The 26,946-nt window shown below is 46.6% G+C and overlaps 1 protein-coding gene and 1 long non-coding RNA gene across 3 annotated transcripts in view; one reads left to right on the plus strand and one right to left on the minus strand.

Moving 5' to 3' along the window:
* Nucleotides 1-15,175, plus strand: part of SMAD2 (SMAD family member 2) — a 62,095-nt gene extending 46,920 nt beyond the window's left edge. For both annotated transcript variants that reach the window (XM_040421122.1, XM_040421123.1), the window contains 5 exons: nt 545-598; nt 8,617-8,829; nt 8,924-9,061; nt 11,261-11,405; nt 13,532-15,175. In XM_040421122.1, the coding sequence (XP_040277056.1) occupies nt 545-598; nt 8,617-8,829; nt 8,924-9,061; nt 11,261-11,405; nt 13,532-13,655 (674 nt within the window). In that variant the 3' untranslated portion in view covers nt 13,656-15,175. The remainder of the gene's footprint in view (nt 1-544; nt 599-8,616; nt 8,830-8,923; nt 9,062-11,260; nt 11,406-13,531) is intronic.
* On the minus strand, nt 4,623-16,250 carry LOC120992262. The gene is made up of 3 exons (XR_005776950.1): nt 16,239-16,250; nt 4,831-4,950; nt 4,623-4,664 (listed from the first exon to the last, which is right to left on the minus strand). It is a non-coding gene; the product is annotated as an uncharacterized LOC120992262 (long non-coding RNA).
* Nucleotides 16,251-26,946: the final 10,696 nt, after the last annotated feature.

A 26,946-nucleotide genomic window follows, 5' to 3' on the forward strand; every position in this document is an offset into this window, starting at 1 on the left:
CTATCTACATCTTTAAAACATCTTAAAATAGGAGTCCGAAGTCGGGTTTGGTACTGGCTGGTACCTCGGTACCAAACCTGACTCTGGATTCCTATTTTAAAATCGTAGTTTTTGAATGAATCTACTTCAGATCCATGACTTGATTTTCTCAAGACTAGTCATCAGTATCAAAATCTCAGAAAATCCCTTTAAATGGGAAATCCAGATTCTTGGGAAAAATAACAGGAATAAAAAGTGGCAAACTTCAGTAGTACAGTACGTGACCACAAATGTGGGTCATCGGCTGCACTGCGGGTATTACCGTGACACTCAGCGATGGGAGCCATTATGTCCACTGAGACTGCAACAGTCAAATGCTTTATCGATAGAGGTGCGGAGTGATTATTATTATTTTTTTTTTTTTAATCTTCATTATGTAGCATATGCTGTTAATTTTTATTTCTTTTGTTCCAAAAATGGACCAATTCTTCTGACCAATGTATATGAACTTTTGTATGCCTAGAAGTAGTTAAAGTTTTAGTTTTTTTTGTTTTACAATATACAGGCTCTCCAGCTGAACTTTCTCCTAGTACACTTTCTCCAGTCAATCATAACCTGGGTAAGTCTGATCTTTTCTATGCACTTTGTGATTATTCTCTTAGGCCCCTTTCACACGAGCGTGACGGATTAGCTCCGGATGCGTTCAGTTTTTTCCACGCGGGTGCAATGTGTTTTAATGTGTTTTTTCCTGCACGTGATAGAAAACTGAAGGTTTACAAACAACATCTCTTAGCAACCATCAATGAAAAACGCGCTGCATCCGGATGCAATGCATTTTTAACTGAAGCCCCATTCACTTCTATGGGGCCAGGGCTGCGTGAAAAACACAGAATATAGAACATGCTGCGTTTTTTACGCAACTCAGAAGAACTGAAAAATGCTCATGTACACAGACCCATTGAAATAAATGGGTCAGGATTCAGTGCGGGTGCTATGCGTTCACGTCACACATCGCACCCGCACAGAAAACTTGCTCGTGTGAAGGGGGTCTAATTCTTTCAGACTATGTATCCTGTGATGGATATAAACCTTTAGAGCTGTGGAGTTCATGCTGATTTTACATCTGTTTGTGTTAGAAAGTGAAGATTGTATTATTATTATTTTTTTTTTACATCATTATTGTTTATGGTAAAGTAGCATTAATTTTAGGTCGCTATACGTATCAAAAAGGTAAAAGGCTAAAAACCAGTACAATAAACATGAGTTTAAAGGGAACCAAGCAGCATATTGTCGTGACAGGCTGTCATTTTTAGCTGTCACTGGTTTAGGAGCATTAAGTAGTTTTATTGACCTTTGAAACTATACAGCCAGCGCTGAAAGAGATGAGTCCGATGAAGCTGCCACCGCTATCCGATCGATGATTGACAGTTTTTCTCTTTGCACAATAGAACAAAAACCTGTCAATGTCCGGAGGAGGATGCAAGCACTTCATCGGACTCCTTTCTCTGAGCTCCATACAGTATTAGGGCTCATTCAGACGGCCGTATGCTGTCCGCAAAAATGCGGATCCGTTTTTTTGCGGATTAGATGCTGTCCCATTCACTTCTATGGGGCCCTTTTCTTCCATTGCACAGCTCAGCAAAAAAATGAAACATGTCCTATACTTGTCAGTGAAAATCAGGACATGGCCCTATTGAAGTCTATGGATCAGTAAAAAAACGGAATGCAATCCGTTATTTTTTGCAGACACGCTGCATTTTTGCGTACAGCATACAGCCGTCTTAATGAGCAAGACTTCGCATAATACCTTCAGAAATTGATTTATGCTGAAAAAAAACACTGGTTTGGTTCCATGGTACCACTCCTGCTGGTGAGGGCTTACAATCACCCAGGGAAGAGACCTTAGGTGAGGGGTAGAAGCTGCTCAGATGGTACTGTGGGGTTATGGTAGGCTTTCCTGAAGAGGAGGGTTTTCATGTTGCATTTGAAGGTTTCAATGGTGGGGGACAGTCTGGTGTGCTGGGGTAGTGAGTTCTGGAGTATGTGATTACTGGGTCACACTTTTTTTTTTTTTTTTTTTTATTATATATACCTGTGCGGTAAATAGGAGATGAATGATGTTCTATTGCAGAATCGACACCAAATTTTCAGTGAAAACTGTCAGAATCCGCATGTTGGCCCTTTAAGAGCAAAAAAAAATAAAAATGCATCTTTTTGCTGGAGAGAAGGCAACCCCTTCCCAGTTATACTTATCTAGTCCTTTTAGGATGAATCTTCACAAATTCATGGAGCACCACACACCAGCCAGGCCAAATATCCGTCTGTGGACCTGAGAAGGGCACTGACTAGATAAGTACAACTTGTGATCAGTGCCTTCCCTCAGAGGAAGAGCTGCCGGAGCATCACTTTCTCGTGCATGGCATTGGGGGACACAGCACCATGGGTATATGTCCAACTACCACTAGGAGGCACTAGACACAAAAAGTGTTGGCTCCTCCCCGTTGGGCTATACCCTCTCCACAGGCACAAGGCAGCTCAGTTTTTGTCTAGTGTCCGTAGGAGGCAGACCTGTCCTGCTTTTTTTTGCAGGACCTGCTGTTTATTTTTTTTATTTTTTTTCTCTCTTCTGCAGGTCTCGGTGATCTCCACCGTTATACCTGCTGCAGGCTGGGGCTCCATCGTGTTCCACTTTAGTTGCCCCCCCTGCGGGCGCGTACTTCTGTACCATCGCCGGTCACCCAGTCCCCACAGACTGCATCCGCAGTGGCTTGCCGGCATTCCCACGGTTCCCGTGTTGAGTCTGCCGAAGGGGTGACCCTGCGGCGCCTGAAGACATCAGATGGTGAGTATAGTGAGTACCCCTGTCCCTGTGTCCCTGCCCCAGGGTTAGGTTCCCTCCTGTGGCCAGGGGGGTGGGATCCACCTTAGCTGGGGGTCCTGGGAAGCTTCCATCTTCCTCCACCTTTCTCTTCCCCCTTGGTTGTTTTTTTTTTTTCTCCTCCCTGGCCACACAGTCTTCTCCTGGGCCTTCCCCACTACTTTAGTCCCCGGCTTTTGTAGGGACTAGGCCTCATCTTCCATGGCCTGTTCCCGGCTCCCAGGTGCTCTGTTTGCCCTGTTCCGCCCACCCCCAGGCGTCGCTCCCCCCCCCCCACCCTCCTCACCTAGTTTTGTGGGTCCGGAGGCCCCTCGGTCGGCCGCGATTCGCCCCGCCCCCCTCGCTCCATTCCCGGCCGCCTCATAAATCGAGGCCCCGGCTTTTGGGCCTGCTAGGCCACGATCTTCCCGGCCACTCCTCCTTGCTTCCCGGGCTTTTCTGACCCCGCCCGGCCCTCGGGAGGGGCCATCTCCTCCACCCTTTACTGGTCTAACGTGGGTTATCTATCCAGTGGATAGATCCCCAGTTTAAAAGAACTGCAGAACCTCTTTAAGTCATTGTCCTATGTTTTTGTCTCTCAATTGCTTCATTTCTCCTGCATTCTCTATAGCTGCTGCAGCACCTCTTTGGGGAACATGGCATCCGGGTCCAGATATGACAGCCTCTGCTGGCTGCTCTATGAGGGTCTCCTCGGATCGCCACGTGTTTTCACGTGCGTCCGCTGTCTACGAAGGCTGCCATGCGGTCGGCCTGTCCCTGCTTGTGTGCAGTACCTCTTCCCAGACCCCATTGTGTCCCCTGACCAAATCCTTTTGTGTAGGTCCCTTCTGAATGGTCTCCCTCTTTGTCAAAGCCATGGGAACCTTGTCCGACTCTCCCAATCTCTGGCGGAGTCGCTGGACCGCTACCTATCCAATTGCGGCCACCTATGCCCTCCCAGGGTCCTCCCTGCAGATGAGGCATGCTTAGATACCGGCTCCGGCAAGGGGTAGCTCACAGTACAACCTCGGGTGGTCTCAACAGGATTCCACCCCTCCTCGGCATCCTCGGGTCCTCCCCAGGACAGGCCTGAGGCTGGTGACGAATCCTTTACTGTCACCCCATCCGTTGCCTCTGGGGACACCTCTGCACCGATTCCCTCGGAACAGAGCATCAGGCGGTCTTCCTCCATACAGAAGCCCCCTGGAAGGTCAAGACTAACGTGCACGGAGGAACCTCTCCTACCCAGGGTTGGTATCCCCTCTAGGGGATTTTCGGATGGCGCTCCCCTGACTGCACAGGTATTCAACCGCACAGGTAAGGCAGCCGTCCCCGTGTTTAGCATAATGAGTCACCTACTTGGTGTCTCTGGTACGTACGCCTTCTCCTTAACAGGGGAGTACCTGCACCACTGCCATTGGCTGTACCTGACAAGCCTTCCTGGTTCCCCTATACCAGGGGCTATGCTCTACACATTTGAGAGTGTTTCCACCGGGTCCCCATCCTGGTGCTGGTGTTCGCCACTCTACCTCATAACAGGAGGCCCCTGTTCTAGGCAAGCTGATAGCTTAGGCAAGCGCCTCCTGTAGGTTGGTAAGGAAAAGCAATTATATCTGGCTGTTTCCATCCGCCTTGCTCCTTTTCATAGGTAGAGTACCTACACCTACTCCAGATGCTGAAGCCATTACTCCTGGCTGGCTCTATGGTGTTCCATGCGGCACTATTTCTCCCTTCCGGGCGAGATACACAGGCCGCCTTCAATTGCCGTGGCAATTGCACCTGTCTGTTCCCAGCCACTTTGCTCCTTTCATAGGTAGAGTACCTACACCTCTCCTGATGCTGTAGCCGATACCTCTGGCTGGCGCTATGGTGTTCCATGCGGCACTATTTCTCCCTTCCGGGCGGGATATACAGGCCGCCTTCAATTGCCGTAGCAATTGCTCCTGTCTGTTCCCAGACTTTTTTGCTCCCTTTCATAGGTAGAGTACCTACACCATCTCCGATGCTGTAGCCAATACCCCTGGCGGGCTCTATTGTGTTCCATGCGGCAACATTTCTCCCTACGGGCGAGATATAGAGGCCACTTTCAATTGCCGTAGAATTGCCTCTGTCGGCTTCTAGTCGGCACCAAGCTGCCACCTTGGTCCCTTCATAGGTAGAGTACCTGCACCATCTCCTGATGCTGTAGCTGTTGCTCCTGTGTGGCTTTATGGTGTACCATGTGGCATTTTCTCTCCCTTACCGGACGAGATATTGAGGCCTCCTCCAATTGCCGTGGTCATTGCACCTACCTCATCATAGTGTGCACCAAACAGCCATCTTACTCCCTTCATAGGTAGAGTTCCTGCACCGTCTCTGATGCTGCAGCCGTTACACCTGTCTGGCTCTATGGTGTACTATGCGGCCCTGTTTCCCTTTTTTTCAGGCGAAATAGAGGGCCTCCTTCAGTTGCCATTTCACCTACCTGATTGTAGTGTGCACCTGTCTTGTTCTTTGTGGTACCGTGCGGCCCTATTTTCCCCTTCCCGGGCGGAATATAGGTACCATTGCTAACGCGGCAGCTGTTGCACCTCTCTGGTTCTAGGGTGCACCATGTGGCCACATTGCTCCGATCTTAAAGGTAGTACCTCTACCATCTCCAGATGCTGTACCCATTACACCTTTCTGGTCGTATCTCTGCACTCGCAGCCATATTTCTACTTTACAGGTTGAGTACCTGTACCCTCCAAATGCTGTCGCATTCCCAGATGTTGTGGCTATGTTTCCACTCTCCTTAGACATGCAGCCACATTCCCTATATTTTAGGCGTGTGGTTGTATTACTCAAAGTGCTGGGCCCTATGGTGCAATCTGTGGCCCATACAGTTTCTGTATTACTGGGTGCTTTCTGCCCCCAGGTTCTAATCTGTGCTGCGGATGTTGGTTTCACCCTTTTGGTTCTTCCATACATCTCCACTCCGTTACTGTCGTGCTCAATGGTCTCCTTGTACTTCTCAGGGCACTGTCTACAACAGGCCATCCTGGTTCTGCATGTGCATGGTTACCATATCTGGCAGGGGTGGGCCAGCCCAACCCCCACCTTGTCGGTCTAGTGCTACTTCTTGTAGCTCCAGTATATGGCTGATCTGTTCTGATCCGGCGGGTGGTCCACATACAACCACGCTCCCTACACCATGGCCAGGTGGTCGTTGGCCTTTGTGCTAGCGTTGCACTTGCCATCTCTATAAGGTACTACGGTATGCTGCGCTTCGCGTTACCCCATGTTATAGAGGAGTACTCGCGTGGTTTCCTATTACAGAGTGGCCCATTCCTGGTGGAGTACAGGGATCTCCACTGGATCTTCTACCTTGTTGGGGCACGTAGCTGGTGAGCATCGGCCGCTGCAGCAGTTTTCGGTCATCGCTGGATGTCCTCCGCCACATGGAATCCTTCTGGGGTCATCGGCATTTTTCGTCGCTGGACGTCCTCCCTGACGGGTCAGGGACAGGACCACTGAGCGCCACACACCTGCCTGGCAGGTATTTTTTCAGCTGATTGCTCTGGCATCGGACAGGGTCCCGTAGTTCCTTCTGGGTCCAGGTGTTCTCGGTATTCCCTTATATTCTCTGCTTAGTTGTACTACATGTCAGAGGGGCAGTCCCCTTGGACCTTGCCGTCGTTTGCACCTGTCAGGTACTTTCTCCCCCCTGGGAGTTTTCAGTACGCCGGTCGCATCTGGTTTCTACTTTTCTGTGTAGTCTCACCCGGCTTTTTCATGGCGACTTCTGCATTCCTTATGCATATGGATGTCTGTCAATTTAGTGGTACATCCCGAGCTGCTGTACTTGCCCTCTCTGGGACAATGTATACAGTTTGCTAGTCACTGTTCTTGGAATGGCTAGTTGTCCATGGCCAATGTCCCTTCCCCTATGGTAGTTTCATTTCTCCTTTCCTGGATATTCTGGCTTGCGTTGTCTTCTGGTGGTTCAGCTCCTGGTTCCTTGTGAGCCCATTTCGGGTACTCCTTTCTGGAGTCCCTGTCCCCGTTCATTTGACCACTCAGGTTCTGCATGACAATCGTTTTTTTGGGGGGGTCGGGGCCTTGTTTGATTGTTCCCTTTTTGGGTTCCAATAGCCTTGTGGTCTTCTTGGGATTCGTGTCTCTTTTCCCATCCTCCCACGTCAAGTACCTCGTATTGAGTGGTTTAGCGCTACGGTTTGCAATTCCGCCGTATGGTCTCCTTCGGGAGGGACCTCCTCCTGTTGTAGAACCTTTCCTCCTTAGGCTGTTGGAGTACTCTCCTTCTACTTCCATGTCTTTCAGTCCAGTGTGTCCTGCTGAGATTTCCTGGGCCTGTATCTGGTTCCTTTTTTCCCTGATGCTTCACATGCCCAGAGTTACCTCTGGTCTTACGCTTCACAGTGATATCTTGTTTTCAGAGGCTCGAGCCTCGTCTCCTGTTTTTGGGACGCAGGTCTTACTCTTTTTTCCTGGCTTTTACCTACAACCCCCTCCTTCTCCAAGGGTTGGCGGTTTCCTCTAGCAGCCTTGGGTTTTCGCCTTTTAAATAGGGCGCTTAACTTCATCACCTGCCTTGCGGTGAGGGGAGACCTGCTCCCTTCACATGTGAGCCTTGCTATTGCTTCACTCACTCGTTTGGCTTCCAGTACTTCCTTGTTTCCTTCTCCCCTGGCCTGTCAGGGGTTGGCCACAGGTTTTTTCGCTCTTTGGGTCTGAGACAATTTAGAGCGTTAGGTAGTCCCAACACGCGGTGCTGTCCTAATTTTTTCTCCAGCCCTTGGCTGAGCTCGGTGTTCCCTTTTGCCGCCTTCTTGCATTTGGGATTTTCTTCCAGGCATTTTTCCTGGGGTGCTGACAGTCTTCACTGATTCTTCCTTGAGGTTTCTTCCTTGTTATGGAACCTCTTGCCCATTCCATGTCTTTCTCCTGTTGGGTCACATGGTTCTACCGCACCTGTATGCCCAACCGGTGGCATGGCTGTTCTTTTCCCACCCTCGGGGACTGCTTTGGGACGTCCCATGGTGCTGTGTCCCCCAATGCCATGCACGAGAAAATTGGATTTTTTGTACTCACCGTAAAATCCTTTTCTCGTAGTAGGCATTGGGGGACACAGATCCCACCCTATGTTTTTACTTCCGATTTTCCGGGCTGGTCTCTTGATTTTTCCCGGTACAGGAGTTGTTGGTTCCTTGCTTTTTTTCTCTCTCCTACTGCTTTTGGTACAAACTGAGCTGCCTTGTGCCTGTGGAGAGGGTATAGCCCAACGGGGAGGAGCCAACACTTTTTGTGTCTAGTGCCTCCTAGTGGTAGTTGGACATATACCCATGGTGCTGTGTCCCCCAATGCCTACTACGAGAAAAGGATTTTACGGTGAGTACAAAAAATCCAATTTTAACTAGACCAGGACATCTTAATCTGTCTTTTAATTTGTTACTATGCTAAAAATGATGGAAAATAGCTCGATACATGGATATGTAAGTGGGGAAGATGCCTGAATCCAGGAGGGAGCCCAACCAGTCTTCTGGCATCTTGAATTTAGCTAAATGGAGACGTTGCTTTTGAGGCGATACTGTATGAAACTGGAAAATTTCTGATCATGTCCAGCTACTTGGTAGGAGACAGAAATCTGTATATTTGTCAGCTGTACTATTGATAGCCTATCCTCAGGATAGGTCATCAGTATCTGAACATCAGGGGTCCGACAACCCCTCTTAAAACCATAGCATGTGGAGGATATTCTCTGACTTGATTCTGATTCTCGAGTGTTTTTGGTCTTACAGACTTGCAACCCGTCACTTACTCTGAACCGGCTTTCTGGTGCTCCATAGCTTATTATGAGCTGAACCAGCGAGTGGGGGAAACCTTTCATGCATCACAACCTTCGCTCACAGTTGACGGCTTCACAGATCCATCAAATTCTGAGAGATTCTGTTTAGGTTTGCTGTCCAATGTGAACCGGAACGCCACGGTGGAAATGACTCGGCGCCATATAGGTAATAAGATCAATAACCTTTGGAGAAATGTATTCATTTGTTTCTTTTTGCTTTTTAATACACCCAGTGACCACTGTGTTCTCTGCTGTCACAGGAAGAGGAGTGCGGTTGTATTACATCGGGGGCGAAGTATTTGCAGAGTGCCTAAGTGATAGTGCTATATTTGTCCAGAGTCCTAATTGTAACCAGCGGTATGGGTGGCATCCAGCGACGGTGTGTAAGATTCCACCAGGTAAATCCACTTGACAAGTGAAACTGAAAGAAATAAAATGGGTAACCTACATGTCTTTTGCCAGAATTTACAGCTTGTGGTCCTGTTTCTTAAACCCACATCAGGATGTATTTATCTCTTGGGTTTAAGCTAGCTGCCCGAGCAATATCATGTCTGACAGAAAGACTTTCACAGTTGCTGTCTTCCGTATTCTCAGCACTCAATGAGACGCCGGGGTCACATGGTTTCCAGGATTCAAGTATTACTAGTCTGTTGTTGGTTCTAGTGGCGGGTTTACACGGCCCGAGGAGCAGCTGATGATTATCAGGAAGGAAGCATTCCTTCCCTTACAACTGGCTACTCGTTAAGTGGGGGTGAATCTCTGCATTTACAGGCAGTGATCACCTCCATAGTATGAGAACAGCTGCATTGTTTCAGGGCAGCAGATCGCTGTTTAGATGACGCAGATCTGCTGCCCAGAAACTATAATTCACTTGCCTACAGGAACGACCGTTTCTCTCATTCATACGGTGATTGTCTTCTCCTTTACCGGGGACGATAATCTGTCTCACAATCGGGCCGTGTAATCCCGCCATAACTAGACCATGCTCAGCCCTAATTGTCATTGTAACAGAATGAGTTTTCCCTGCTGGGGACCCTGGGGAAAAGTCATAAGCAGTGTATGGAATATTCAGTGAAAAAGTATAGTTTAAAAACAATGGGGGTCATTTATGACCAAATATACACCACTTTTTTATGTATATTTGGCGCGGATTTTGTCGCAAAGGTGATTTGCGGCAAGATCTCCGATTTCTTCCTATTCCACACACGCCAGTTCTAAAAAAAAGGGCGTGGACGGTGGAGAGGGCGGACCGCCAAGCCCGTCTCATTTATAATTTTCTATGCCTGTTTTTGTCATAGAAAATTATCTAAATCCACGCAGCAAGGGAGTACGCCGACAGTGGATGCGCCTAAGTTATGTAGAGGCCAGAGCCTGTCCTAATAAATGACCGAAAATATTATCTATACAGTCAGAAAAGGCAGGAACAGTGTATGAAATATGCAGTGAATTTACCATGAGGGGAATATTTAAAGTCAGTTTTTCTTGGGTCAGTGTTGGCGTACTTTATGTAACATTTATCATATGTCTTATGTTGTTTGATAAATTTGTCTCATCCTTAAACCGAACACTTCTGTTTAGAAAAGCTACTCCAGTTTTCCTACCCAACTCTCCTACTGGAGCTGTCAGCCAGACAGCGGTATTTGGCCAACCGAAGCCATTCATTTATTTGGGAAAAGCAGCCAAATCACTGCCGGGTACCATTTTAGTCAATGGGGATCTGGAGGTACACTGTTTCTGGCAATGCTGGATACGTTGAGCTCCGGGAGCCTGATCCCCAGCCAGATTAGGCCACCGGAATTCTAACGTAACTGTGAACTATTGACAATAAAGAATGCACTATATCATCGATCAGTGAGTGCTGGTCTGTTCTTCATTCATCTATCCAGAGGATAGGACATCAGTAGGAATGAGCGAACTCGCATTTTTGAAGTTCGGGTTTGGCGTTCGGGTATTTGTGCAATTCCATTATGGATTCCGTAATCACGGAATATGACTGACTGCCCCACGGAGGCCTTTAAGAGGCATTACGTTTTGCATTCTGTCATAATAGAAGTCAATGGGCAGCATAACGGATTCAGCTGGATCTGTTATGCCCCCTATTAACTTCTGTTATGAGGAAATGCAAAACGGAATGCCTCTTGAAGGCCTCCGTGGGGCATTTTGTCATAGCATTCCGTTATATTCCGTGATAACGGAATTGCAGAAATACCTGAACACTGAACCCAAACTTGAAAAATGCAAGTTCGCTCTTCCCTAGTCATCGGTATTACATTCTTGGAAAACCCCTTTAAGCTATGCTTAACTCAAAGAATTGGCAAGAATGTAAGAGAAGTATTTTTTTTAACTTTTTTTTCATATATGCTTTAAACTTCTTTTAAAGAAGAAAATTAAAATAAAAATTAAATTGTCACACTTCAAAGATCATGTCAATAGCCCAGCAAATAATAATAATAAAAAAATAATATTTAGCCTTTAAACGCATGACGATAATTACTAAACTAGGTCTGGTCCAGAAGACCCAGAATACAATGATCTCAAAGGGATTGTCCACTCTTCTATGCTTGTCTCTTAAGACGTCTCTTTATCTCGTCTCATAGGCTGCAACCTGAAGATTTTCAATAACCAAGAATTTGCTGCCCTCCTTGCTCAGTCTGTGAACCAGGGCTTCGAAGCAGTTTACCAATTAACCAGAATGTGCACCATCAGAATGAGCTTTGTAAAGGGCTGGGGTGCTGAATACAGGTAGGTCGTGGTCTCGTGGACCTGAACAATCCATTGCTGCTGACTGAATATCTTAAGCTACCTGCATGTGTTGCAGAATTGCTGTGGAAATTTTCTGTAGTGACTATGCACGGATCAGCCGTGAGACCTGCAGCAGCAAATCTGCACCATATGGTGGACAAAAGGCGAGGAGCAAAAAAATTTTTTTTAAAAATTGTGGATTTTAGATCTACGGCAAATCTGCATCTGTCATTATTCCTGTGCATTTCATACAGAATATAACCTCATTGATATTAGTGGGAATTTTCTGTATGAGATCTGGTCCATGTCAATATATAAAATCACATGCTGTAGATTTAAAAATGGTACTGTAGAACACAGTGGATTTTGCACACGAACATCCACACTTTAGTACGCATCATGCGCAGGCAGCTCTATGGTATTTCCACACATTGCAGTGTGGCACAGAAAGAATCCGCAGCAGTCAACTGCACAAAAATCCATGGGAAATCAAAGTAAAGTACCTGTTCATTCCCCACGGATTAAAGGGGTTGCCCACTTTCTGGTTACTGTTGACTAGTGTGTTTTGTAAGATTATTATATGACACTTACTAATATGGCCTTTGTTGAAATTCTGCGCAATTTTCTATATTTAATAAGGTATGCCCTGTTTGCCAAGTCTTTTGTGTATTCCACATAGAGGTCCTGTCCATAAGATGGCGGCTGACGGAGGGTCATGTGACCAGGCAACTGACCTCCATGTGATGGAATAGAGAAGACAATACACTTGCACTTGCACTGTTGGGAGTTTAGTGAAGGTGCAGTGTGTTTCGATAGAGGAGAAATCGTATGAAGGTTATGTTCTGGTCACAAGGCCCTCCATCAGGTGCCATCTTGTGGACAGGATCTCTATTTGGACAGCACAGAAGATTTCCCCAACCAGGGGGTCTGTCTTATAAAATATAGCAAACGGCACATATTAGTAAGTTCCATATAGTCATGTTACATCCACATTGGTCATAAGTAGCCAGAAAGTGGCCAAGCCCTTTAACTGCATACAGCAGTGAGGGGTTTCACACTTCTCAGAACCCATATGTTCCAGTATCGCAGTCATCGTGACATGAGTGTCAGGTGCTCAGGCATTAAGGCTGCCTGAGCACAATGTGGATTACGCAGTTTTCCTGCGACTAGTCTCATGCGGAAAAACCACAGTACCAGCAAAGTGTATGAGATTAGACAAATCCCATGCAGAACTCCGTGCAAAAGGAAAAAAAAATTTTTGTAATGAGTCAATGTTGTGACACAGTGCGACTTGCAACATACTGCGACACGACAGTCACACAAAAATCCAACCTGGATGGATTTTGGCAACTTCTGTATTGCAGTCGCAGGATGCCGCGGTGTGACACCATAGACCAGGGATGGCCAACCTGCGGCTCTCCAACTGTTGCAAAACTACAACTCCCAGCATGCCCAGTCTGCCTACAGCTATCAACCTACAGCAGGGCATGGTGGGAGTTGTAGTTTTACAACAGTTGGAGAGCCACAGGTTGGACAGCCCTGCCATAGACTATCGTTATAAAAAATGTTGGTGTGGCAAGAGGTCGCCTTAGGCTAAAGGCCAATTGAAATTCTTAGAAAAAAAAATGGCTGAGAATGATGTAATAAGAAAATAGTAGTACTTTACCAATCCCCCGACAATTCCCAATTCCACACTAGTCTCTACCTCCTGAACCCTCTGGACAAGCAGGAAATTTCTGTGCAACCAGTCACTGGTTTACATGTGTGACAAGGAATCAAGAGAGAGCTGCTGGCTGAATGAGCTTTCAATTGACAGCTTGCTGCGTATGTCCAACCCCCCTTCCCCATTTGTCTGACCCTTTTAGTAGCAGGTAACCGATCCAGTTATAGATAACAAAAAAGCCCTGTGCAAAACAATTCATTTTCTCTGCAGCACCTCCGCAGGAGAAAAGAAGCATTACACCATTTTTAGTGAAAGCTGTCCATCTGGTCCTCCAGAGCAACACTCTTTGTAGAATTACTGTACCCTGACTTTTACTAGTTGGCCCTAAAAGAGAGACTCTCCTCTATTAACACTCTCTGAGAATGTGCGTTTTCCTTACGATGTGTCTTCTACCCTTTTGCAGGCGGCAGACAGTCACAAGCACTCCCTGCTGGATTGAGCTTCACCTGAATGGACCTTTGCAATGGTTGGACAAAGTGTTGACTCAGATGGGTTCTCCTTCAGTCCGTTGCTCCAGCATGTCCTAATGGGGACTCCTCCGATTTTTCATATTTTTTTCCTCCCTTCTTTTTCTTTTCTTTTTTATCCATACAACCTACGGGCTTAACCCCCGAAGTCCTGACAACAGACTTTAATTACAGCTCGTCTGTCGTAGTATTTGTGTATGGTCCCCATGAACTGTTTACAATCATAATACCAAGAAGCAGCACTTGAGGTCCCATCAGCTTTGAAAGCACCTTGTTCTCCGGACATCCCATAGAAGAAAGTGCAGTGTGAAGTCACTCCTTACCGGGAAATCTAGATTTTTAAAAGGACGTTTAATGTATTATTGGGCATATATCGGAAGTGTCCGAACGGTTTAACAATAACATGATTAGCCCCTTGCCTGTTTGTCTTGTATAGTTAACCTGTTTTGCTGTTATCCCAGATAGGGTTTGTCTGCTTTCTTATTTTAGTTGTTTCCAAAAAATCCAGACCTGGCTTAAGTTTCCAATTTATCTTCTGCTGAGCTTATCTGTCTTTATTATTATTTTTTTTGCCTATTTTATAAGTTGCCCTAGTCATGTTGCATCCGCTTGCTCTCCTCATTTCATTTCGTCTTCTTGCTGCGGCCACATAGACCTAGAATTATATCTTTCACAGCTTTGGACGACGATCAGCAACAATTTTTTTATTTTTTTTTTGGAAAAGGTTTGCAGCTTTTCCCCCAATTTTGATTTTAACATTTCCACAGCGCAGACCGATCAGATGGTGGAAATAAAGGAAGACTTCATATTTTTGTTTTGTTTTTAAGTGCATGTTATTTTGAACCCTTGGACACTACATTTTGCACCCTACTTTTTAGAATTGTGCTATGGACATGCAAGGTTAGGGCCGGGTGGGGGTCAAAGGTTGTGTAGTAAAGGGTACTCAGAATTAAGTGTACATCTTATTAACATACAGTACTTGTTCTGTAGCTGTCTGTCATCCTTTTATAAACGTGACGGTGTCAGACTTGCCTTTCTTCTTTCTCTCTCGTTATCACCTCGGACTGTATCAGTGACACTAGCGTACTTTGTGAGTACCTCTAGTGGAAATTATCGGGTTTTCAGAACAAACTAGCGGCCAGTGTTACTCAGGCTTTCTCTCTAGGCTGATTCGTGGGCAGTGATGGCTCATGGAGGGCTTGTATACTGGCCCCACTCTCAGTAGGTCACGATTCGAGGGTTCTTTCTACAGACTACGGCTTGGACGCCAGCCCAGAACGCCTTGCGTCCGGATAGGGGACTTCTGATAAGATGCCCTGTTATGGGGTACTCGAGTACCCCGACCTAAGAATCCCCCTTGCTGTTCTGCATATGTTGCAGTCCCAAAACCAAAAAGATCTCGCACTGATGTTAAGCAGAAAGCCAAACCATTGAACCGTAACTGGCAAAGCATTTAACATTTGTGAACTAGTTTTACCAGTAGATTGGTGTATTGGTAGAACTTGTGAACTTGACGTAAGCTTTGTGCGTGTTGCATTTGCCGAGTATGTGAATACACTAATAAAAAGGATAAATTCTCACATGGTGTGGTGGTGGTGGTGTTTCCTCAGAGCCGCTTGTAGTCACTGGATTCTGAGCGGTATTACATTGTCCGTACTCTGTAATGACAATACGTGGGTAAGTACAGATGAACCTCACTGCTCACCGTTCAGCAAGTCTATGGTAATATTCTATCAGTTGGCATAGAGCTGCAGTAGAGGGGTTGTCTGAGAGTTGCTGCAGGGATTTTTTTTAAGCGGCTATTCCCATCTAGGACATTGATGACATATTGTTAGGATATGCCATCAATGTCAGATAGGATGTCTGGGACCCGCTCGTATCTCCAGAACGGGAGCTTTGAGGTGAATAGAGAACAGCCATGCATGCACAACATCCCACGTTTCCGAAAATAGCTGACTTCTGCTTCGGCAATTTCCGGCATCTCCATTTGCCAATATGGGACTTCCGAAAATAGCTGAGCACGCTCTCTTGGCTGTATTCGGAGCTACCATAGTGATGAATGGAGCGCATGCATGGCTGCTCTCTTTCACTTCGTGTGCCCTGTTCTCTAGATGGGAGCAGAGTTCAGAGGTGGGACTTGCACCTATCTGACATTGATGGCATATCCTAGTAATATGCCCTCAGTATCCTAGATGGGATAACCTCTATAAATCCCCTGCCGCGCTGGTGGTCCCAGACAGTTTTATATACCAGGTGTGACTGCTGTAGTCATTTTCTGGCCTCTATGTTCACGTGCCATACATGCGATCATCACCTCTGAGGTCACTGAATGGCTGTGGCAGTCCCACACCGGCCTCTAGATAACTTCGGCATATCCATTGCTGATTCTAAATGTAAGACATCCGTGGTGTTTGATGTAGAAGTGGTTTTTACAGATTACACATTTATTTAAAGGAAATGTGTCATTAGAAAATTACCTATTGTTTAAATCACGTTTTTATGTTTAACATATTTTGAAGAATTTTTGATATTTTTAATTTTCAATATCTATACTTAAATAAAAACCATAAAATCTTGCAGTTTTCGCACTGGCCACAAGTCTAATAATTGGCGCCACTTCTTGCTCTGTACAGATCACTTTACTGCAGTTACCTGCTTATCTATACACAGAAGTGATATCATTAGAGGCAGGATTAGAATGACTGATAAGACAGGATCCACCATTCACAATAGGCGATCGTCAAATCTTATCTATTCTTTCCTTGTACAATGACCTCTGCACAGGTCGCAGAGCATGCCTAGAAAACTCTCCCATAGAAGTCAATAGGGCCCCCTCCAGACCATTGTGTCCATGGACCATAGGGCTGTCGTAAGGCAATTTTTCTAATGCTGTAAATGCTGTTAAGAAAAGCTCAGGCAAGATGGCTGCCCCCATAATCATGTTCAGGAAATAAAATTAAAAAATCTGCAATCAGAAAATAAAAACAGATTAGAAAAAAGGGAGATGTGTTACTATCTAGTTTTAACTGGCAGAAAACATTTCCTTTAACACAGGCATGCTCAACCTGCGGCCCTCCAGCTGTTGTAAAACTACAACTCCCATAATTCCCGGACATCCTACAGCTATCAGCCTACAGAAGGGCATGGTGGGAGTTGTAGTTTTACAACAGTTGGAGGGCCGCAGGTTGAGCATCCCTGCTTTAACACATTTATTTAATTCGAGCTTGAAGATCCACTTGTGGTAAATTCAGTTGATTGGACAGGATTTGGAAAGACACAGTCCTGTCAACATAAGGTCTCACAGCTGACAATGCATATCGAAGCAAAAAACAAGCCATGAGGAGGAAAGAACTGCCTGTAGAGCTCAGAGACAGGATTGTGTGAAGGCACAGGGGCCTCCATAATTTTTAAATAGAGGAAATGTAGAAGAACTAGTACTCTTCCTAGACCTGGCCGCCCACCAAACTAAGTACCGGTAATCAGGGGAAAAGGGGCTTGGTAAGAGAGAGGTGACAAAGAACACAATGGTCACTGTGGCTGAGCTCCAAAGATTCTGCCGACGTGTGAAGATGGTTGACTGGAGACTATAATCACTGCCAATGAGGCTTCAACTAAGTCCAGAGTAAAGGGTCTGAATACTAATGTCAATGCAAGGTTTATATTTTCAACAAATTAACCTCCTGCCGTCACACTAACGCCGAAAGGTGTCAGTGCGGCGGCTCTCTCAGGTCTCGATGATGCCTATTGGCGTCATCTCGTGAGACCCGAGATTTCTCGTGAACGCGCACATGCGCGCGCTGCTCGGAAGTTATACTACAGCCTGCCAGCGATGATCATTCGCTGGCAGGCTGTAGATGTTAAAAAAAATCGCATCAGAAAGGTATATCAGACGCTGTTTTGTTAACAGCGTCTGATATACCTGCTACTTGGTCCTCTAGTGGTTCCTTTTGCTTGGATCGACCACCAGAGGACACGGGCAGCTCTGTAAGTAGCACCAAGCACTACACTACACCCCACCTGTCACTTATTAACCCCTGATCACCCCATATAGACTCCCTGATCACCCCCCTGTCATTGATTACCCCCCCCCCCCCCCCCCCTGTAAGGCTCCATTCAGACGTCCGTATGTGTTTTGCAGATCCGCAAAACACGGACACCGGCAATGTGCTTTCCGCATTTTGCGGATTCGCACATTGCCAGAACTATATAGAAAATGCCTTTTCTTGTCCGCAATTGCAGACAAGAATAGTGCGGACCCGGAAGTGCAGATCTGCAATTCCGGATCCGAGCGAGACAAAGTCTGTCCCCAGAGAAATGAATGGGACCGCAATTCCGTTCCGCAAAATGCGGAACAGAATTGCGGACATGTGAATGGGGCCTAAGGGTCCCTTATTACCGGCAGTTAGTTAGCTACTTGTTAGGTAGTTAGCGCCCAGCCCACTGCACCGCAGTCGCTGATTAGCGTCATCGCTGTCGCTAATCAGCACTAGTACTATATAGTATCTGTAAGTGATCAAGACTGATCGCTATCAGATCTATATCAGTACATTAGGGTCACCTTAGGCTCTACAAAAAACTTAAAATCTTACATGAACTCACCATACCCCTCACGGAATCCAAATGCGTAAAAATGCCCTGTGAAATCCTAAAGGTACTCATTGGAATTTGGGCCCCTTTGCGCATCTTGGCTGCAAAAAAAGTGTCACACGTGGTATCGCCGTACTCAGAAGAAGTAGGGCAATGTGTTTTGGGGTGTATTTTTACATATACCCATGCTGGGTGAGAGAAATATCTCTGTAAATTGACAACTTTGTATAAAAAAATTGAAAAAGTTGTCATTTACAGATATATTTCTCTCACCCAGCATGGGTATATGTAAAAATACACCCCAAAACACATTGCCCTGCTTCTCCTGAGTACGGCGATACCACATGTGTGGCACTTTTTTGCAGCCTAGGTGCGCAAAGGGGCCCAAATTCCAATGAGTACCTTTTAGGAGGGCATTTTTAGATATTTAGATTCCAGACTTCTTCTCATGCTTTAGGGCCCCTAAAATGCCAGGGCAGTATAAATACCCCACAAGTGACCCCATTTTGGAAAGAAGACACCCCAAGGTATTCCGTGAGGGGCATGGCGAGTTCATGTAAAATTTTATTTTTTGTCACAAGTTAGTGGAATATGAGACTTTGTAAGAAAAAAAATAAATAAAATCATTTTACACTAACTTGTGCCCAAAAAAAAAACTTCTATGAACTCGCCATGCCCCTCACGGAATACCTTGGGGTGTCTTCATTCCAAAATGGGGTCACTTGTGGGGTATTTATACTGCCCTGGCATTTTAGGGGACCTAAAGTGTGAGAAGTAGTTTGGAATCCAAATGCGTAAAAATGCCATGTGAAATCCTAAAGGTACTCATTGGAATTTGGGCCCCTTTGCGCACCTAGGCTGCGAAAAAGTGTCACACGTGGTATCGCCGTACTCAGAAGAAGTAGGACAATGTGTTTTGGGGTTTATTTTTACATATACCCATACTGTGTGTGAGAAATATCTGTAAATGACAACTTATTAATTTTTTTTATACAAAGTTGTCAATTTACAGAGATATTTCTCTCACCCAGCATGAGTATATGTAAAAATACACCCCAAAACACATTGCCCTACTTCTTCTGAGTACGGCGATACCACGTGTGTGACACTTTTTTGCAGCCTAGGTGCGTAAAGGGGCCGAAAGTCCAACGAGTACCTTTAGGCTTTACAGGGTTGCTCACAATTTAGCCCCGCCCAAAATGCCAGAACAGTAAACACACCCCACAAATGACCCCATTTCGGAAAGTAGACACCCCAAGGTATTCACTGAGGGGCATAGTGAGTCCGTGGGAGATTTTTTTTTTTTTGCCAGAAGTTAACAGAAATGGAAACTTTATATATTTTTTTTTTTTCCTCAGAAAGTGTCCTTTTCCATTAACTTGTGAAAAAAAATTAAATCATACATAAACTCAGGGCTTTTTTTCTCAGAGAAAAGGTGGTGGAACTCACACCCCCTCCCCTGGCCACGCCCCTACCCAACCCTAGGATCGCCCCCTACCTGCCCCTAAGACCGCCCCCTACCCACCCTTAGGACCGCCCCCTCTACCCAACCCTAGGACCGCAAGTAAAATTTTTTGGGGGGGGGGCTATAAAAGTCCAGCCCAGCAAAGAAACCCCCCAGATGGGGATGGCACTGTTAATGGGGGGATCTGGGGATGGCACTGTTAATGGGGGGATCTGGGGATGGCACTGGTAATGGGGGGATCTGGGGATGGCACTGGTAATGGGGGGATCTGGGGATGGCACTGGTAATGGGGGGATCTGAGGATGGCACTGTTAATGGGGGATCTGGGGATGGCACTGTTAATGGGGGGATCTGAGGATGGCACTGTTATGGGGTGGAGGATCTGGGGATGGCATCCACAGATCCCCCATCCTATAACAGTGCCATCCACAGACCCCCCCACCCCATAACTGTGCCATCCACAGACCCCCCCACCCCATAACAGTGCCATCCACAGACCCCACCCCATAACAGTGCCATCCACAGACCCCCCCCACCCCATAACAGTGCCATCCACAGACCCCCCCCACCCCATAACAGTGCCATCCACAGACCCCCCCCCCACCCCATAACAGTGCCATCCACAGACCCCCCCCCCCACCCCATAACAGTGCCATCCACAGACCCCCCCACCCCATAACAGTGCCATCCATAGACCCCCCACCCCATAACAGTGCCATCCACAGACCCCACCCCCACCCCATAACAGTGCCATCCACAGACCCCACCCCCCCCCCCACCCCATAACAGTGCCATCCACAGACCCCACCCCATAACAGTGCCATCCACAGACCCCCCCCCACACCATAACAGTGCCATCCATAGACCCCCCCCACCCCATAACAGTGCCATCCACAGACCCCCGCACCCCATAACAGTGCCATCCACAGACCCCCCCCACCCCATAACAGTGCCATCCACAGACCCCCCCCCCCACCCCATAACAGTGCCATCCACAGACCCCACCCCCACCCCATAACAGTGCCATCCACAGACCCCACCCCCACCCCCACCCCATAACAGTGCCATCCACAGACCCCACCCCATAACAGTGCCATCCACAGACCCCCCCCCACACCATAACAGTGCCATCCATAGCCCCCCCCCACCCCATAACAGTGCCATCCACAGACCCCCGCACCCCATAACAGTGCCATCCACAGACCCCCCCACCCCATAACAGTGCCATCCACAGACCCCCCCCCCCCACCCCATAACAGTGCCATCCACAGACCCCCCCACCCCATAACAGTGCCATCCATAGACCCCCCACCCCATAACAGTGCCATCCACAGACCCCACCCCCACCCCATAACAGTGCCATCCACAGACCCCACCCCCACCCCCACCCCATAACAGTGCCATCCACAGACCCCACCCCATAACAGTGCCATCCACAGCCCCCCCCCCACACCATAACAGTGCCATCCATAGCCCCCCCCCACCCCATAACAGTGCCATCCACAGACCCCCGCACCCCATAACAGTGCCATCCACAGACCCCCCCACCCCATAACAGTGCCATCCATAGACCCCCCCCCCCCCCACCCCATAACAGTGCCATCCACAGACCCCCCATTGCCGCTCCAGTACAGTTATAAAATGTGTAATTAAATGAATAATGATTCCTGCTGCCCCTCTGTAGTATAACTTTCAATATATTGTACTCACAGCCGGCTACTGTTATCGTAATGCAGGCCGGCCGGGCAGACGAGCGGCAGCGTCACTGACTGACGTCACGTGCGTGCGCCGCCTAATTTATGAATGAAGCAGGCGGCCCAGGCAGGTGACGTCAGTCAGTGACGCTGCCGCTCGTCTGCCCGGCCGGCCTGCATTACGATAACAGTAGCCGGCTGTGAGTAGGATATATTGAAAGTTATACTACAGAGGGGCAGCAGGAATCATTATTCATTTAATTACACATTAACTGGAGCTGCGGGGCCGGAGCACAGTGAACGCATCGGCCCCCAGCTCCTCCTCCCAGTCCCTCCCTGCTGATACATCGCAGGCTGCGATGTCAAAAGGTGGCGGAACGCCGTTCCGCCAGAAAAAAAGCCCTGCATAAACTCACCATGCCCCTCCGCGAATACTTTGGGGTGTCTTCTTTCTGAAATGGGGTCATTTGGGGGGTATTTATATTATCCTGGCATTCTAGCACCTCAAGAAACATGACAGGTGCTCAGAAAGTCAGAGCTGCTTCAAAATGCGGAAATTCACATTTTTGTACCATAGTTTGTAAACGCTATAACTTTTGCGCAAACCAATAAATATACACTTATTGGATTTTTTTTTTTTTATCAAAGACATGTAGCACAATAAATTCTGACACAAAATTGTATAGAAATGTAATTATATTTGAATAATTTTACCAGAAAAAGTTAAAACTACACTTTTTTCGAGAAAATTGCTGTCTATTTTGATTAATATCAGAAAAAACAAAAAATCTCAGCAGCAATCAAATACCACCAAAAGAAAGCTGTATTTGTGAGAAGAAAAGGAGGTAAAATTCATTTGGGTGCCAAGTTGCATGACCGAGCAATAAAGTGTTAAAGTTGTGAAGTGCCGATTAGTAAAAGATATTTTTTTGGTTAGTTATAATCCCTATACTGCGATTTTTTTCATACATACTGTAATTAATCATTTCGGTTCAGTAGTTAAAACAGAATGGTAGAAATCTTTAACCACTTAAAGGGCTTCTGTCACCCCACTAAACATTTTTATATTTTTTTGGTTAGTTATAATCCCTATACTGCGATTTTTTCATACATACTGTAATTAATCATTTCGGTTCAGTAGATTATGTTAAAAACTTATTTTTAAAATATGCAAATTACCTTGCTACCAGCAAGTAGGGCGGCTACTTGCTGGTAGCAGCCGCATCCTCCTATCCTAAAGACGCCCCCTCCGCATGTTGATTGACAGGGCCAACGGACGGGATCGTCCTCTGGCTGGTCCTGTCTGCTATCAAGATCTCGCGCTTGCGCCGTAACGGTATTCAGTCGGCGCAGGCGCACTGAGAGGAGGACGCTCACTCGGCCGCTCCATCCTCAATGCGCCTGCGCCGATGACGTCATCAAGTACACCCGGAAGAGATTTATTATTAATAATCGTTGGTGGTATAGTGTTAATAACTCATTTTTATAAAATTATTTATTCCCATTTCGTTGGTGGTTTTTGTGGCAGCATGCTTATTACGTACATACTTACCTGATTCGAGCATCCAGCGACGTCACCAGACTCTCCGCCTCCTTCCAGCGATGCCGGCGTCTTCTCTTCCAGGTGTACTTGATGATGTCATCGGCGCAGGCGCATTGAGGATGGAGCGGCCGAGTGAGCATCCTCCTCTGTGCGCCTGCGCCGACTGAATACCGTTACGGCGCAGGCGCGAGATCTTGATAGCAGACAGGACCAGCCAGAGGATGATCCCGTCCGTTGGCCCTGTCAATCAACATGCGGAGGGGGCATCTTTAGGATGGGAGGATGCGGCTGCTACCAGCAAGTAGCCGCCCTACTTGCTGGTAGCAAGGTAATTTGCATATTTTAAAAATACGTTTTTAACATAATCTACTGAACCGAAATGATTAATTACAGTATGTATGAAAAAATCGCAGTATAGGGAATATAACTAACCAAAACAAAAAAAAAACTGTTTAGTGGGGTGACAGAAGCCCTTTAAGTGGTTAAAGATTTCTACCATTCTGTTTTTACTTTCTCATTATGGTGAATTAAGTGCAGAATGTTGGGGAAAACTAGTTGTTTTTAGTTGCAACATGACAAAATGTGAGAAAAATTTAAGTGTCTAAAAACTTTCCGAATGCACTGTACATGGGAGGGGAAGATCAGGTCAATTAATCAGGGATGAGTGTTTGAACTAGTGCCTGCTCCCAATAATTGCCCTATGTAAATGTGCTGCTAGGCTGTAGAGTAAAATGGCAGCAAATATTACGTTCCCCAGGGGAAGAGATGTGCTATGCATTGTCCAAAATGCCAGTCTTTGTAAATCACCCCAGATGTGAAGCCATTGAATTGAATTGAATTGAATGAGGATGAGGTTAATGTGTGTGTAACGGATCACCTGGCACCCCGACTGAGTACCTCCGTTGACTGATGCTCCTAGCGTTTTCCTGAGGTTTCCAAGCACTCTGGTAGACACCACAATCACTGAACCGAAGAAGCAGATAAATCCTCTTCAAGCATATGAATGCTGTAGGCAGTTGAATAGGAAACCATACGAATAGGTTTTCACTCCTAGCAGTTAAACTGGGACAGCATGCAATAAATCCTCCCCCAAGAATGAGACGACACTTCACCTTGAGGGTTAAAACAGGAACTCCCTTTATTTTAACACAAGCATTGATTTATACACATCTTCCAACAAGGTTACGACCCACAGGACTCTGCAAAAACAGGCAATCATATGTATCTACAGTATTTAACCCTTCCCAGCAATTGTACACAAAATCCCCTTCCCTCTGTCTGTAATGCAATAAACAAAACACAATGAGCATTGTCTGAGATGTAATTAACCTACACAATAAGCATTGTCTGAGACGCAATCCACAAAATACAATTACCAAACGTAATGGACTAACTTGAACCCTGGCATACACATATACAATTTAACCGAACACATAATAACATACATAATATTTAAGACAGCCTGAATGCAATCTGCTACACAGTCTTAAAGGGGCATTGTTCCTAAAAGTCATAACATGTCCACGGATGGCCATTAAAGGGCCAGTAGCAGCAATATAAAATACCACATGCCCAAATATTGCATTCAAACGTACCAATTTACCAGGGGCCATAGTCAGCAGGTAGGAGGCGGGCAGCCAGGCCTCTCCAATGCCCAGTGGCGAGGCGGGTTCCGCCACAGTGTGACTCGCTAAATACCATGACCCCAGAAGTGCAAGAAAACCCAGCATCATTTTTTTTATTTGTTATTCAGAGGCGGCCAGTTTATAAGTTAGGGATATTTGGCTTGTGGGTGAACTTTCAGGATGAACCTAAATGCACTCTAACCTTTACAAGTGAACTTAATGTGATCTTCTCTAAAGTTTTGAATGCACATGTCCAACTGTTCATTGTTTCAGTACTTTTTGCACAACTTGCTATTCTCTAACAAGGAGAGCTTAAAGGGATTCTGTCATGACATTTTATGCCTATAACCTAAACATATGGCCAGGTCCGTCCAAATAGCATGAATCCGAAACTGTACTTATTGAATGTGCCTGTGGCTCTATTAGCACATAAAACAGGTTTATATAACCTGTCATTCACCTACCTAAGGTGCCCAAGGGGACGTCGCTTCATACATGGTGCCCAGCTGCAGCCATCTTCGTCTGGTGCCCAGCGCCGGCCTTCCCAGTTGAAATCGCCGCCTTCCTCACCTCAGCCCCGCCTCTGCAATCGTCTGGTCCCTCAGGTTATGCCTAGTGCGCACGCGTGGGATCTGGCAGAGGCACTGGATGATTGCGGAGGCGGGGCTGAGGTGAGGAAGGCGGCGATTTCAACTGGGAAGACGGTGCTGCGCACCAGATGGAGATGGCTGCAGCCGGGCACCCTGTATGAAGCGACGTCCCCTTGGGCACCTTAGGTAGGTGAATGACAGGTTATAAAAACCTGTTTTATGTGCTAATAGAGCCACAGGCACATTTAATAAGTACAGTTTCGGATTCATGCTATTTGGATGGACCTGGCCATATGTTTAGGTTATAGGCCTAAAATGTCATGACAGAATCCCTTTAAGGGCAAAATTCACAACAGTCGTTTGATCCATGAACCAATACATTTCCTGGTTCAATTAGAATTGGTATTTAAACAGTCCTCCTCATCATGCTGTTCACATTCTGACATCATGAGACCAAGACAATACCTAAGAATTGATCAGCAGTACCTCGCCATTGTGAGGCTTTAAGCAGGATGTTCTCAGACGGAAGTGGCCACTGAGCTTAGAGTGTCATCAGCAGGTTGTATCATAGATACAGAGAGACTGGAAGAGTCACAGAAAGGCATTGAAGTCCTTTGGCCACATCCCACACAGATTACCGCTTCATTGTGAACAATACCCTGAGGAACCAGATGATGACTGCCACACAAATCCATGCACATTTAAGGGAGGTGAGAGGCACCCAAGTGTCACGTCAAACCATTCGAAACCAGAGTGGTCTGCATGCTAGACGACCTGCAAGGGTACCTGACTACAGGCATCATCTTGCATGGGACAGGGAGGATCTACTCTGGAGTAGGGACCAGGGGCCTCAGCACTGTTCAGTGATGAAAGTCGTTTATGTTGGAGATGTCAAGGAGAGTGCTATACATCAGCCACTGTTGTCACCAAACCAACTTTTGGTGGTGGTGTTACAGTGTGGGCAGGTGTGTCTAGTCAGTACAGAACTGCCATACACTTTGTGAATGGTACAGTGACAAGCCCATACTACTTGAATAACATCAATAATCCAGTCATTGTGCCTCTGCATGAACAATACAGGCCTAATCTTCAATGCACCAGCTCATCGAGGTCCCATTGAAAACTTATGGAATTAGCTGTGTCGCCATGTAGAGGCTCGTAACTCTGTATCCCAGAACCTTAATGACCTGAGGGCAGCCCTTCAAGAAGAGTGGGATGCCATGCCTCAGCAGACAATAAGTCGACTTGTGAACCGCATGAGAAGTCGTCGTCAAGCTGTGATTGATGCTCCAGGCCACATGACAAGTTCTTGAGACACTGAAATTTTTGTGGGGGGTATACCCACCACTGGTGTTGGCTTTTGTTTGAATAAATTGTTTGAGGTGAGGAAATCACCATTGCTGCTTTTACTTAAATGCCCGACTTTCATGATATATCACTGCAGCGGGAACTTTTTACGTTTTCCATAAATTTCACCCCAAAGCCAAATATCCCTAAACTTTTTTGTGAGTAGTGTATACTGTGTGAAGGGAAACAGATGTTTCCCCTCACCCATGACGGCACCTATGTGACCAGGACCTCCCATGCAGGACAGGAAAACTGACCAGATAAAAAGGTTCACCCCCCCACCACACCTCAGTTCAGTCCTCTGGATAGGAGGTACATGAGCAGTTCCCTCTAGATCATGAATCTGTCTCCTACCTGCTGACTATCAGTGGCTGTGCCGGCGTCCCATTTCCAAGATGGCGGAATCTGGCTCCAGGACGCTCGGCGCATGCGCAGACTCAGAGCGGCTTCCGACGCATAGACGTCATTCCTGTGGCAGGTCCGGAAGTTCTGCTGCCGTG

This window comes from Bufo bufo, chromosome 2, assembly GCF_905171765.1.
Source record: "Bufo bufo chromosome 2, aBufBuf1.1, whole genome shotgun sequence".
In the NCBI taxonomy this organism is placed as follows: Eukaryota; Metazoa; Chordata; class Amphibia; order Anura; family Bufonidae; genus Bufo; species Bufo bufo.